This window comes from Rhincodon typus, chromosome 33 (genome assembly GCF_021869965.1).
Source record: "Rhincodon typus isolate 14 chromosome 33, sRhiTyp1.1, whole genome shotgun sequence".
Lineage (NCBI taxonomy): Eukaryota > Metazoa > Chordata > Chondrichthyes > Orectolobiformes > Rhincodontidae > Rhincodon > Rhincodon typus.
Window position 1 is genome coordinate 18,343,484 of NC_063364.1, and position 13,106 is coordinate 18,356,589.

At 42.3% G+C, this 13,106-nt stretch overlaps 1 protein-coding gene across 1 annotated transcript in view; it reads left to right on the forward strand.

The window, feature by feature from the left end:
• Positions 1 to 13,106, forward strand: part of LOC109920080 (WD repeat-containing protein 72-like) — a 101,832-nt gene that overhangs the window by 22,684 nt on the left and 66,042 nt on the right. Inside the window, exons 4-5 of the mRNA XM_048615732.1 lie at positions 8,970 to 9,048; positions 12,239 to 12,413. Of these exons, the coding sequence (XP_048471689.1) occupies positions 8,970 to 9,048; positions 12,239 to 12,413 (254 nt within the window). The remainder of the gene's footprint in view (positions 1 to 8,969; positions 9,049 to 12,238; positions 12,414 to 13,106) is intronic.

Below are 13,106 nucleotides of genomic sequence, written 5' to 3' on the forward strand. Positions count from 1 at the left end.
TTAACTGTGTTTTTCCTTCACAGATGCTGCCAGACCTGCTGAGCTTTTCCAGCAACTTTGTTTTTGATCCCAGACAGTCTTGACTGTTACCACTTTGCTACACTTTCCCTTAGAAAGACACGTTCCAAAACCAGTTACTGAACTTCTTTTTGTTTGAGCTTCACTTGCAGTACATTGCGAGATACGAGTCTTTCATTATGTTACACTCTCTTTTCCCCTCTCTGTTTGGGAGGTGTAAATAAGGTTAGTTCAGTAATGGCTGCCTGTAGATGAGCAAGTCTCTCTCAGTGCTACACACTATAGAATGATGCTGGGATAAAATTACTTCCTTTCAGGAACCAAGGACTGAAAGAGGTTGTGTCACCTTGGAATGCCTCTAAACTTGATTTTGAGTAAGATTGTGGAGCTGGATGAACACAGCAGGCCAAGCCCGAAACGTCAGCCTTCCTGCTTCTATGATGCTGCTTGGCCTGCTGTGTTCATCCAGCTCTGCACCTTGTTGTCTCAGATTCTCCAGCATCTGCAGTTCCTACTATCTTTCAGTAAGATTGATCAGTTTGAAAGATTGTTCCTTGTGAACATTGTGTTCATCTACAGTGAGTCAGACAGTACTTAATGGGAAGAGGATACTGAAGGCATATTTAGGGGCAATAGGAGTATCCAATCGCAGCAGGAAGGACTAGTGCAATTACAGAGGAAAGTTTCACATTTGACTGAAAGCAAATAAATAAGAGTTGAAGATCAAGTTGATGTTTTCCTCACCATGATGGGGCCAGATGCATTTGAGGTGGTGTCCAACCAGTGTTATCCAAAAGACCCCAGTACTGTGAACTGTCCTGAAATGAATGAGATGGGATTCATATTATGGCATGACCAAAAGTGAGATTGTACTGAATTTTCCATTTCATAACAGAGCAATTGCCAAGTCAAACATTGTGTTCTTAAATTAAAAAAAAATCTGTCTTGTTGCTGTAGACATGGTGTGAACTTAGAAATTGACAGTCGAGACATGTTCAGAGGAAGCTTAAAAGAAAAAGTAAAATTGGTAAGACCATAAGAAATAGGAACTGAAGTAGCAGAAGTAGGCCATTCAGCCCATCAAGTCAGTACTGCCTTTCAGTGAGATCATGACTGATCCAGATCAAGCATTAGAGCAAAGGCAATGAGATGATGTGGGAAGAAGTGTGTAAAGAGGCTGCAGGACTGGACGTGGCAGAAAGAGAGTTATAGAAAGCGAGGGAGCTCCTTTTTCAGAGAAGGCCCCATGAATTTCAGTGAGATCAAGGCTATGGCCCCAACTTCACAGTCTCAGTGTCGGAAACTGGAATATTACAGTTCCCATTGTAGCTACCACCCACTTAAATGCCCCCATTTCTTGTCAACATGCTCTGCCTGTAGGAAATTCAATGATATTCAGACAAGACACAGGAGTGGAGGAAACAGTGATGCTCCAGGTCTTGAACCAGGGTGAGGTTATGGTGGATCCAAAGTTTGTTCAGGTGTATGAGGAACATTAAATGGGCGTATGATAATATTGCAACTAACGTTGATGTTATTGAGCAGGAAGATAACAATGACTCAGTGATAAAGCAAGAAAAATAGAACTTGGAAGGATAAAAGTATTGGGCTGAAGATAAAATTCCAACACCGTAATAGAAAGTAACATTGCGGATTCACTACTTATTTGTATTGTTGATAAACATGTGGTCTGTTATCTCAGAAAGAGGTTACAATAAATTGCTAAGTTACATTCCCTCACACAAAACTGATACTGACTAGTTATATCAGTCATAATGTCCAGTCTGAGCTGACTTCAGAGTGCAGTACAACGGTACATCCTAATATCTGCCATTGTAGTAGTAACAGTAAGATTCCATGATGAGAAGGAATTGACTTTAAAAAACTAATCTGTGCAGAGTTATTTAGAATAGAAATTGAAAAAAAGCACACCTGCGATTGAGGGAGAGCTTTGAAATGCAAAGTACTTTGAACAAGGAGGACAAATGATAAAATTACTACAATATATTAAATCCCATAAGTCAGCAGATCTTGCAAATGTGGACATTCAATCAAGATTTCCCATGAAGATTGATTTATTTCTAGCCACAAGTTACCTGTGAATTACTTGACAGACACAATTGATATGGCAGAATCTACTAGAGATTTTAGAAGAAACTTGTAAGGATGTGGTATTAGGTAAAGTTGCAGCAATGTCATGAATGTCTAGCTGAGAGAATGTGATGATGAGAAATTGCAATTTCACACGTTAGAACAGAGAGAAGGTCAATGCCACCCCATGTGGAGTTTGAGTCATTATTTTGTCAAGGTTTAGAGATCATTCAAGAAACTTCATCAAGAGCTCACAGGGATGGTCCATATGAAAGCAGTAGCAAGAATCTAATTTTCGGTATCCAAAAATTAATTAAAGATATTGAAGACTTGTTGAAAAGTTGTCAAGGTTGTTTCAGAATGAGAAGTGTGTTCCAACCACGTTTCAATGCATTCTATGGTCAAACATATGACAAACATGGAAAGAAGTAAATGATTGATTTTTTTTTGAGGTGGAAGGATGTAGCAAATGGATAAATCTTGACTCCATGCCCAATACGACAAGTGCCAAACCCTACTGTGGTTTTGATAAATTAGTTTGCAGTTTGAATTCCTGAGGTGTTAGTGTCAGAAATTTGTTCATGGTTTAGGATAAAATGATTTGAGATATTTCTGAGTAAGATTAGTGTACAAAACATTTACCTTTTCGCTCAGAATCAAACGACGCTGCAGACAAAAGTGTCAATGGTATTTGCTGAGTGACAAGCTAAGCTGTAATATTTATTTTCTCTTTGCTGCGTAATACATCATTTTCAGTTCTCTAATGGAATAACCCCACAGTCTACAAGAGTATGAATTAATGTATCAACATGCTCCCACGTCAACGTTTATTTCAGTAAGCCTGATGTTAAGAGCAAGGTAAGAGAAAAGCAAGACAAAGTGAAGATGGACATAAAAATAGATGACGACGAGACCATGGTGTCATTTAACGTTACTGCTCTATTCACATCGATCGACATACCACTAGCAAGAGAGACATGAGCAACACTACTCAAACAAGAATGGGTAACACCATCTCCTCAGACAACATGCTGAAATTACTGGACCTATGCCTCATGACCCACTGCACCTTTAACAGCCAAATCTATGAACAGATCAACGGGACACCCATGGGATCACCTATCTCCAGACTATTAGCAGAAGTGATGATGCAGTGACTCGAAAGCATGGCCCTCCCGCAAATCCAACTGAAACTATGGATACGATACATGGACGACACCTTCCTAATTATTAAACGGGCCAAACTAGAGGAGACACACCAACTAATAAACAACACTTTCACCAGGATCAAATTCACCAGGGAAGAGGAAAAAAATGAACAGCTCCCATTCCTGGACGTTATGGTGGAACTCAAGACCAATGTTACACAGGAAAGCTACACACACAGTGACCAAGTACTGAATTTCAAAAGCAACCACTCTAACACCCACAAACAAAGTTGCATGAAAACACTGTTTAAACAAGCAACAACACACTGCAGCATCCCGGAACTACGCCAAAAACAAAAAGAGAGTACCTCCTCCAAGTATTCAAAGACAACTGATACCCATAACAACTGGATCAGATGATGTCTATTACACGGACAACAACAGGAAGATACTGCACGCCCTAACACACTTATCACGCTATCCTACATCAAACACATATCTGAACTGACCACAAGACTCCTACGACCACTGGGCAGCAGAGTAGCACACAAACCCACATCAACCCTACGCCAATTGCTCACCCAAACCAAAGACCCATTACCCACCATGGATAGGACCAACGTTATATACAAAATTCCTTGCAAAGACAGCGACAGACATTACATTGGACAGACAGGAAGAAAATTAGCTACGAGGACACAAACACCAACTAGCAACAAAAAGACACGACCAGTATTCACTCATCTCCATCCACATGGATAAGGAAAACCACCAATTCGATTGGGACAACACCAGGATCCTGGGACAGGCCAAACAGAGACAAGCACGGGAATTCCTAGAGGCCTGGTTCTCCACTAAGAAGGCCATCAACAAATACATAGAGATAGACCCTGTATATACTCCACTGCGAAGGAAAACTGGAAGTGAGGTAATCCAGCTTAACGGACACCAGAGTTTAAATAACGGGCAGGAAAACACAACAGCGCTTTGTTGGAGGCTGCACTGATGATGTTACCCAGCAGGGTAATGAAATGTCTGCGGAACAACGAACCAGCTCAGCGAGCCAACCAACCACAAAGTGAAGATGAGTCATGATGCACTAGGCATGGAACTTGGAGAGTTCAGTGATGGTCAGAATGTCAGAGGGCAAGACTAATGAGATGATGAGGACAATTATGTGAATGGAGTGGCTGTGAGGGAACTAAGTGTATTCGCCTATCTAGTGAAGATTGGAGAGAGGATCCGTCAGCACCATTAGATCCTGCAAATCCACTGGGAAGACCGATGTATCAATACCAGCACCCCTCAACCAGGTCAACACCCCCAGCAATGAGGCACTGACAACCCTTGATCGGCTAACATGGGCTGGACATGTCATCTGCATGGTTGACTTGTGATGCTCCAAGCAGCCCCTCTACTCCCAGCTCCAAAACAGCAGGCTAGCCCCGGGTAGACAGAGGAGCTGCTTCAAGGATACCCATCGAGGCCTCACTGGTGATGTGCATCATTCCCACAGACACCTGGGAATCACTACCCCAAGACTGTCCAACGTGGAGGAGGAGCATCTAGGAAAGCGTTGGGCACCTGGAGACTTGCTGTCGGGAAAAAGTGGAAGCCAGGCAAAAACAGTCACACCAACGCCCCATCCACCCTTTCCTGTGTCCACCTTCTGCCCCAAGTGTGGCAGAATCTGCAGAAGCCGCACTGGGTCTGTACAGCTACTTACAGACTCCCCCTGAGAGTGGAAGAGAGTCATCATCATCAGCGGGGGCCTGATGATGATGATGATGATAAATCTTTTTTGCTTTAAAGAGAAAGTCAGACAAAGGGAAAGCATGAGGAACGTCGTGTGGTCCAAAATACTCTTCCAACCCAAAGAGGAAGTCAAAAAGAAACTGAAAGGTCATTGCAGAATCTAATAGAAAAGTAAAGTGAGTCAGAATCTTTGGTTATGACAGACTAATTAATGTCACAGTCCCAAACATTAAGTGGAGTTGCTAGTCAAAGTGCAGGTTTAACACAGAAATGATCTCAAATTGATCAGTAACATATCGGAATAACTTGCTCTTTTAACACTCCAGTGCTCTGCAGACACACCCCAGTACTCAATTGGCCTGGTTGATAATGGTTATTTCAAACACCGTTGAAATCAAGGATAAGTGATCAACCCCATATCCTTTTCCAACTGAGCCTCTCCCAGGGAAGAATTGAATGAAAACCAAAAGAACTGTGGATGCTGTAAATCAGAAACAAAAACAGGAGTTGCTGGAAAAGCTCAGCAGGCCTAGGAGCATCTGTGAAGAAAAAATCAAAGTTAACGTTTCAGGTCCAGTGACCCTTCCTCCGTTCGGGTCACCGGACCCGAAGAATTGAACGAGGACCTTTTTAGATTATTTTGATCGGTTGCCTGTCTTTCGGTTATAACCTGCACCAAACGTTCCTGAAGTGCAGACATACAACACCTTAAATTTGTTAGGTGCCTTCATGACCAGTGCTCACTGTAAGCAACATAATTTTTTCAGTTTGAAATGGCTAATTTTCTTACAGTCTACAGCCTTAGGGTTCAAACTTAAGTTATGAAAATTGCAATTATGAAGGACAAGAAAGAACTAGCCAATTAGTTTTAATTTACTGCATTGCACACACTGAATATTGGCCTGAAATTACATTTCAATACTCCATGTAAAATTCAGGTATACCAAAGTAGGACAATAATTGTTTGAACCCTATAGGTTAATCAGTTCAACAGACAATCATAGAGTCCCTACAGTGTGAAAACAGGCCCTTTGGCCCAACAAGTCCACACTGACCCTCAGAGCATCCCACCCAGACACATCTCCATCCCCCTATAACCCACCTAATCTACACATCTCTGGACACTATGGGCAATTTAGCATGTCCAATCCACCTCACCTGCACATTTTTGGACTGTGGGAGGAAACTGGAGCACCCGGAGGAAATCCACGCAGACACGGGGAGAATGTGCAAGCTCTACACAGCCAGTCGCCCGAGGCTGGAATCGAACTCGGGTCGCTGGTGCTGTGACGGAACAGTGCTCACCACTGAGCCATCGTGCTGCCCCATAGCAACTAATTTCTGTTTTCCTGTTCCTCCTGCTTTATTGCAGTTTTGATTCTGTGGTGTATACCTCTAATATCCTTCCAATATAATTCTGTGTGGCTATAATCCTCCCATGTACTGGTCTTTGGTGACCTCAATATTTAATATATACAGTTCATAACTTGAAGAGAGCTGGAATAATCTGTTTAACAGAAGTAATCATTTAGATGCATTCTCTCAAAGACCATAAAAACATAAGACAGGGAGCAGAATTTGGCCATTTGGCCCTTTGAGTCTACTTCACCATTCAATCATGACTGATACGTTTCTCAACCCTATTCTCCTGCCTTCTCCCCTAATCCTCTGTCCCCTAACTCTGTTGAAGTTCTGGTATGCTGCTGGTGTCTTCCACTGTGAAGACTGATGCAAAGTAACTATTCAATTACTCTGCTATTTCTGTGTTTCTCGTTACTACTTCTCCAACCTCATTTTCCAGCAGTCCAATGTTCACTCTTGCCTCTCTCTTACCTTTTACTATCTCAAAAAACTCTTGCAATCATCTTTTACATTACTAGCTAGCTTACTCATATTTCATTCTTGCCCCCCTTTTTGCTTTTTTTAGTTATCTTCTGGTTTTTAAAGGCTTCCAAGTCTTCTGGCTTCCCTCTAATCTTCACGTTGTATGCTTTTTTTGCTTTTATGCTGTTCCTGTCTTCCTTTGTCAGATGTGGTTGCCCCTTCCTCCCCTCAATATGCTGCTTCTTCCTTGGTATGAATTTCTGCTGTGCCCCCTGAAATACCTCCAGAAACTCCTGCCGTTGCTGGTCCACTGTCTTCCCTACTGGATCCCCTTTCAAATCAACTCTGGCCAGCTCCTCCCTCGTGTCTTTGGAGTTACCGTTACTCAATTGTAATACCGTTACATCTGATTCCAGCTTCTCCCTCTCAAACTGCAAGGTGAATTCTATCATTATTATGTTCACTACCTGCTAGACGTTCCTTCACCTTAAGCTCCTTAATCAAGTCTGTCTCTTTCCGCAACACCAAATCCAGAATTGCCTGTTCCCTGGTGGGATCTACTGCAAATGCTCCAACAAAACCAACTCGTGGACATTCCACAAATTCCTTTTCTTGAGATCCACTACCAACCTGATTTTCCCCTTCCACTGCGTATTGAAGTTCCCCATGATTATTGTAACAGTACCTTTCTCACATACCTTTTCCATTTCCTGATTTATTTTCTTCCCCACATCCTGAAAACTGCGAGGAGGCCTGTACTTCATCAGGGTCTTTTTTCCTTTGCAGTTCCTCAACTCTACCCATACAGATTCAGTTCACCACCTTTAATTCACTTCTTCTATCGATTTAATGTCATTTTTTACAAACAAGGCAACCCCGCCCCCTCTGCCCGTTTGCCTGTCTTTTCGATAGTATGTGTATCCTCGGATATTTAGGTTCCCGGCCCTGATCCTCTTGCAGCCACGTCTCTGTGATGCCCACAACATCAAACCCACCAACTTCAATCTACATTACAACCTCATTTACCATGTTTCATATACAGAGTGCATTTAAGTACAACACTTTCAATACTGCTTTGACTGCACCCCTTCTCATAGTTGCCCCCTTAGCTGCTGTGCCTGGAAGTCAAATTCCTGACCCTTTTCATACTCTCTATTCTGTTAATAACCTTTGCTGAGCCCTGTTTCCCCCCTTTAACATTTTTCCATAATTTTCCACAGAACTGAACAAGCAACAATTCCTCACCTTCTCCCACCCCCATGCTCCGCTCCCTGGCTTTCTTAATCAGATGGTGCCAGCAGGAATGGGTATTTCTTACTTGAAAGGGTGGGGTAGAGGTTCACTTTCCTTGTGCTTGCTGACAACATCTATTTGCCTGTAACATGCGAGCAATTACTAATGTTGAATTTGTGACCGGACTCTTGTTTGATTGAACAAATGATGCAGACAATGATGTAAACCATGGCCCACTCAAACATTACTAGCTTCGCTATGTTATTTAAAGATCGAGAATTGAGCTGAAGCATTGGGGAATGCTACAAAATGCAGATCAGGTGACTACTTTTGTAACAAAACGGTGAGGTTTTTTCTTCGTTTCTGGAAATAACTGCCTCACGATAAGTTGCCATAGGGTGGCACTGTGTTTTCAAAGAAGTCATGAAAAATGTAAACTTGGTAATCGGACTGCTTGGAAAGATAAAAAAAATCTGTGAAAGTCTTTAGGATGCAAGGCTATTGCAAGAAGTCCAAGTTTAAGTTGAATGAAGGGCACCATTTGTTAATTGAATGCCACTCATAAGCATGATGGACAACATACCAAACTGAGGTAAGATGTCAGTTTACCTGCAATTTGCTGCAGTCTGGATGGAGGTTAGTAATTAGTTTCATACTGAGGCTTCAAACTGAGCTGCGGGGCTGTAATTACTCTGACAGGGAGGGCACGGATATGTCATCCCTTTTAAGTAATGGTCAAAACAGTGTCTTGCTCAGCAATCTACAACAGCAACAAAAAATCAACTTAAGATAGTTTTGGGCATAATTGATGAGGCACTAAAAAAAATCTTGATTTTATACAGTGATTTCAGTCAATTGGCTAGAAATGCTGAAGAATAACATTTGCTGTACACTTTGCAGGGAGATGTGTCTCTGGAATGTTACCAGTGGCCAATGTATAGAACATACAAAACTGCCCTTCACCCACACTGCAATCAATGTGAGTATTCGACATTTGATGTGATGCTTTCTGTGTTTGATACATTTGGTTGTGCCCTCTATCATGTATCGAAATTGGAAAGAATGGAAATGGAAATTATGATGTTGAAAGAGTTTTTGAAAGTTACTGATGCTGGTTGTTTTATCCGTTCTTTCGAAAGCATTTACTTTAATGTTCTGTGAAAACAAAACCATGATTTTGAACTCATGAAGAGGCCAGGGTTCCTTTTATATGTCTGAGATTGAATTCAATACTTCAGAATCATACATACAATCATATAATCCCTATAGTGTGGTAACAGGCCCTTTGGCCCAACAAGTCCACACTGACCCTCAGAGCACCCCACCGCCCCCTAAGCTACACATCCCTGAACACTACGGGCAATTTAACATGGCCAATCCACCTAGCCTGCGCAGCTTTGGACTGTGAGAGGAAACTGGAGCACCCGGAGGAAACCCACACAGACACAGGGAGAATGTGCAAACTCCACACAGACAGACACCCGAGAGTGGAGAAAATTTGTTCAAAGCTACCAAATTATGCCTGTGAAAAACAAATTAATGTTAACTAACTCAATGTGGCCCCAAGATCAGGGTGTAAATTAATTCCTGGTGCCATCAGTTTATAATGTTGGACACAACCAACATTCAGCATTAGATGTTTTGAAAGTGTCATTGATGGGCACAGAAGTTGTTGGCATCCCGGTGAAGATCATGTCCCCAAGACGCAACCACAGCACCATAATATAAGACTTTTCCGACTGGAATGCCAGAAGTTTTTCATTTGCAAAGTCTCAGCCCTGTTGTTAATACTTGAAAATGGGTGAGTCACTGCCAAGTGAAGAATTTTAGATAGGGTGGCACAGCAGACAGGGAGAAAGACTATATGCTGTGAAACCTATTGATTGTGAAGACTTTGGCTGCAATGTGCTGTCCCTTTCACTTTGGCCATTAGAGACCTGGGATGTGTATCAATGCGCATTGGAATATTGACCGTCACTATTGTCCATTTTCCCATCAGACCCTGCCTAAGTGTGGTAAGTTGAAATGTCCTTGTGACATACTAGCCGAGTTTACCTAAAACAAGTTTCGTTTGAGAGCAAACTGCAAGAACCAAACACTTAAAGGTTAACAGGAGAGTAAACACATACTTACAACAAGCCTGAGAGACAGAGGTGAAAGTGGAAGACATTAGGGGGCTGCACAAACACCTCATCATTGGTTGGCAATATACAATCAGCTTGGTAGGATAATCAACAATTAGAATATAAGAACAGAGATGCAAATGTCTAGCGCAAACCAGCAGTTAAAAGGTAGACCATACTTCTTTCAAAGTTTGGAGCTTGTGAGGCAGTCTGAAATCCATAGAGATAAAGGCAACAGAGGGAGTTCAGGTCAAATCACCTTAAAATCTGCAGTGGGCTTCTGGACCCCTCCATCAAATGGGAAAAACAGCTGCTCATTGGGATTGTCCACAGAACGGTCAATTAATGGCCAGAGAGTGGGCTTGCAATCCAACTAACACAGGAAAGCAGCACTAGGATTCCATGTAAGCTAAGTGAGGGAGAGGGGACTTCAAAATGGAAGCACCCTCTCTCACTCCTTTTTAATTTTTGTAAAATAATGTTTTTGCAGCCAAGCCACCTGTGAGGAGATAGGGAATGGGAATATCGGGCAGCCGGGAGCTGCTGTTACATCCAGACCGAAGGCCTTGAGCCTGCCTGTGTTCAATGAGCTTGTCTAGACCACCCATTGCAAACAGGCTCTGATGTCACCACCCGCATCCACAATCTTCTAAGTGTTTTTTTTTTAAATACATATGGGCATCATTGGTTGCCAGACAAGGTAAGGACAGCAGTTCCCTTCCTGCAAGAATATTAGTGAACCCCAGATGGATTTTTTTAAAATGCTGGATTCATGATTAATTAGATTCTTAATTCCAGATTTTTACTGAATTCTGATTCCAACATATGCCACAGCAGGATTAAAACCTGTGTCTTCACATCATTACCTGGGTCTTTGGATTTATAGTCTGGTGACAATACCACAAGACCATCAGCTCCCCTAAAGTATGTGAGTGTAGCTACCTTTTGGTCCGATGAGAAGAATCATATAAGGTAAATTGTGTCACTGCAGCTATTTACAGGTTATAAGCATAAACTCTACCTTGCTGCAGAGACTGTTGGGAGGACATAGACTTTGGTTTGTCTCACAAAATCCGACTCAATACTCACCTCGTCCTCATGACAACATCACAGTGGGTAGTATCAATGAAGTATTAATCCTTTCAGATAATTCTAGGCTCATGTGTACCACCCTGCACCCGCTCTCTTGTCGCTGCATACATGACCTAGGAGAGGGATGGTGCTGAGAAATTAGCACACTGACTTGTTTTGGACCCCCTTCTGTCTCTGCTGCTTGTGCCACAGGGGCTAAAACTCAGTCCCGGGGTTGATTAAACACTTGTTATATTGGGGTAATACTGTAGAATGTTTGTGCAAAAGCAATGATATTACTGGTCAATATACTAGGAACCTAGTATAAAACCAATCAGTCCTAAGTTGCAGGAAAGTTATTGTTGAAAGACAACCTGTAGGAGAAAAACAGCCACAGTGAAAAATGGCAGGCATAGCGGACTTGTTAGCAAAATTGAAACCCATGGGATAAAAGAGGCTGCAGCATCCTGAGTGCAGATTGACTAAGTGATAGAAACAGTGGTTTCGCAGACTGGAGGGGAGCAGCATTCCCCAAGATTAAGTACGTACTGGGATAATTGCTGTTTTTGATGTGCATTAGTAACTTGATAAATTATTTGAAGGGGCAAGAATTGCGGGAGTGTTACCAAAGATCCAGGGAGTAAGACTAGGCAGATTGTTCTTCAGAAGAGTACACACACACAATAGGACAAATGGTTTCCTGTGTTATTTTGATTCTTGATCTAAACCTTGATCCAATTCGTGAGCACACTGAAGTTACACAGGATGATTCTGATCAGTTTAGTTCTTTTGGCTAGCAACAGCCAGCTCCTTTGTAAAATGTGATGTGAATGGAATAACAATAATCAATTTAGAATCTCAGGTGAACTATTTAACTGCAAACTATTTTTTTAAAAAAATCAATGACTCTGAATTGGACTTTGCAACTTTGGAATGGCTTATTAATGAAACAATTGTGATATTCTCCTCATGTAGTACTATTACCGTTCGTTTCGGATGTCTGGAGATGGCTGGTTGCTTTGTTGTGGACAGTATCAGGATGTGCTGGTTATTGATGCATGCACCCTGGAGCTTTGCCATGCTCTTGTTTCATCTGCCACACCCGACTGGATCAGCTCAATGTGTATCGTCCGTTCTCAAAGGATTCAAGGTAGCAAGGGATTCCAAATTAGGAGGGCTTTGGCATTATCACTAAGGAGACCTCTGTATGATCTCTCCTCTCCTATTTCTGTCACTTCGTCCAGCCCTGTTCCTCCACCACTTCTCCATTCCTGCAACTCTGGGCTCTTCTGTACCCCTCTACCTATTGTTCTGCACTCCATACCTCCTGTTCTTGTACTACACAAATTTTAAACTAGAACAAGAACTAGACAGACGATGAGGAGAATTTCTTTTACAAAGTGAGTGGGTGTGGTCTGAAAATGCAGTGCCTAAAATGGGTGGTGGAAGCAGATTCAGCCATCACCCTTAAGGAGCAATTGGAGTCATACTTCAAAAGCAAAGCTGTTCAATGCTATGGAGAAAGAGAAGGGAGTAGAACGAAATGGATAGCTCTTACAAAGGTCCAGCAGTCACAATAAGCTGAATGGCTTCCTACGTACATGCAAACTGGAGCAGGAATAGGCCTTCACCCCCTCAAGCCATTTGACAGATTCATGCCTTATCTGATTGTGGCCTCTATTTACCTGTCTATCCCCTACACTGACCTGTCTATCCCTTACATTGACCTGTCTATCCCTTACATTGACCTGTCTATCCCTTACACTGACCTGTCTATCCCCTACAGTGACCTGTCTATCCCTTACACTGACCTGTCTATCCCCTACAGTGACCTGTCTATCCC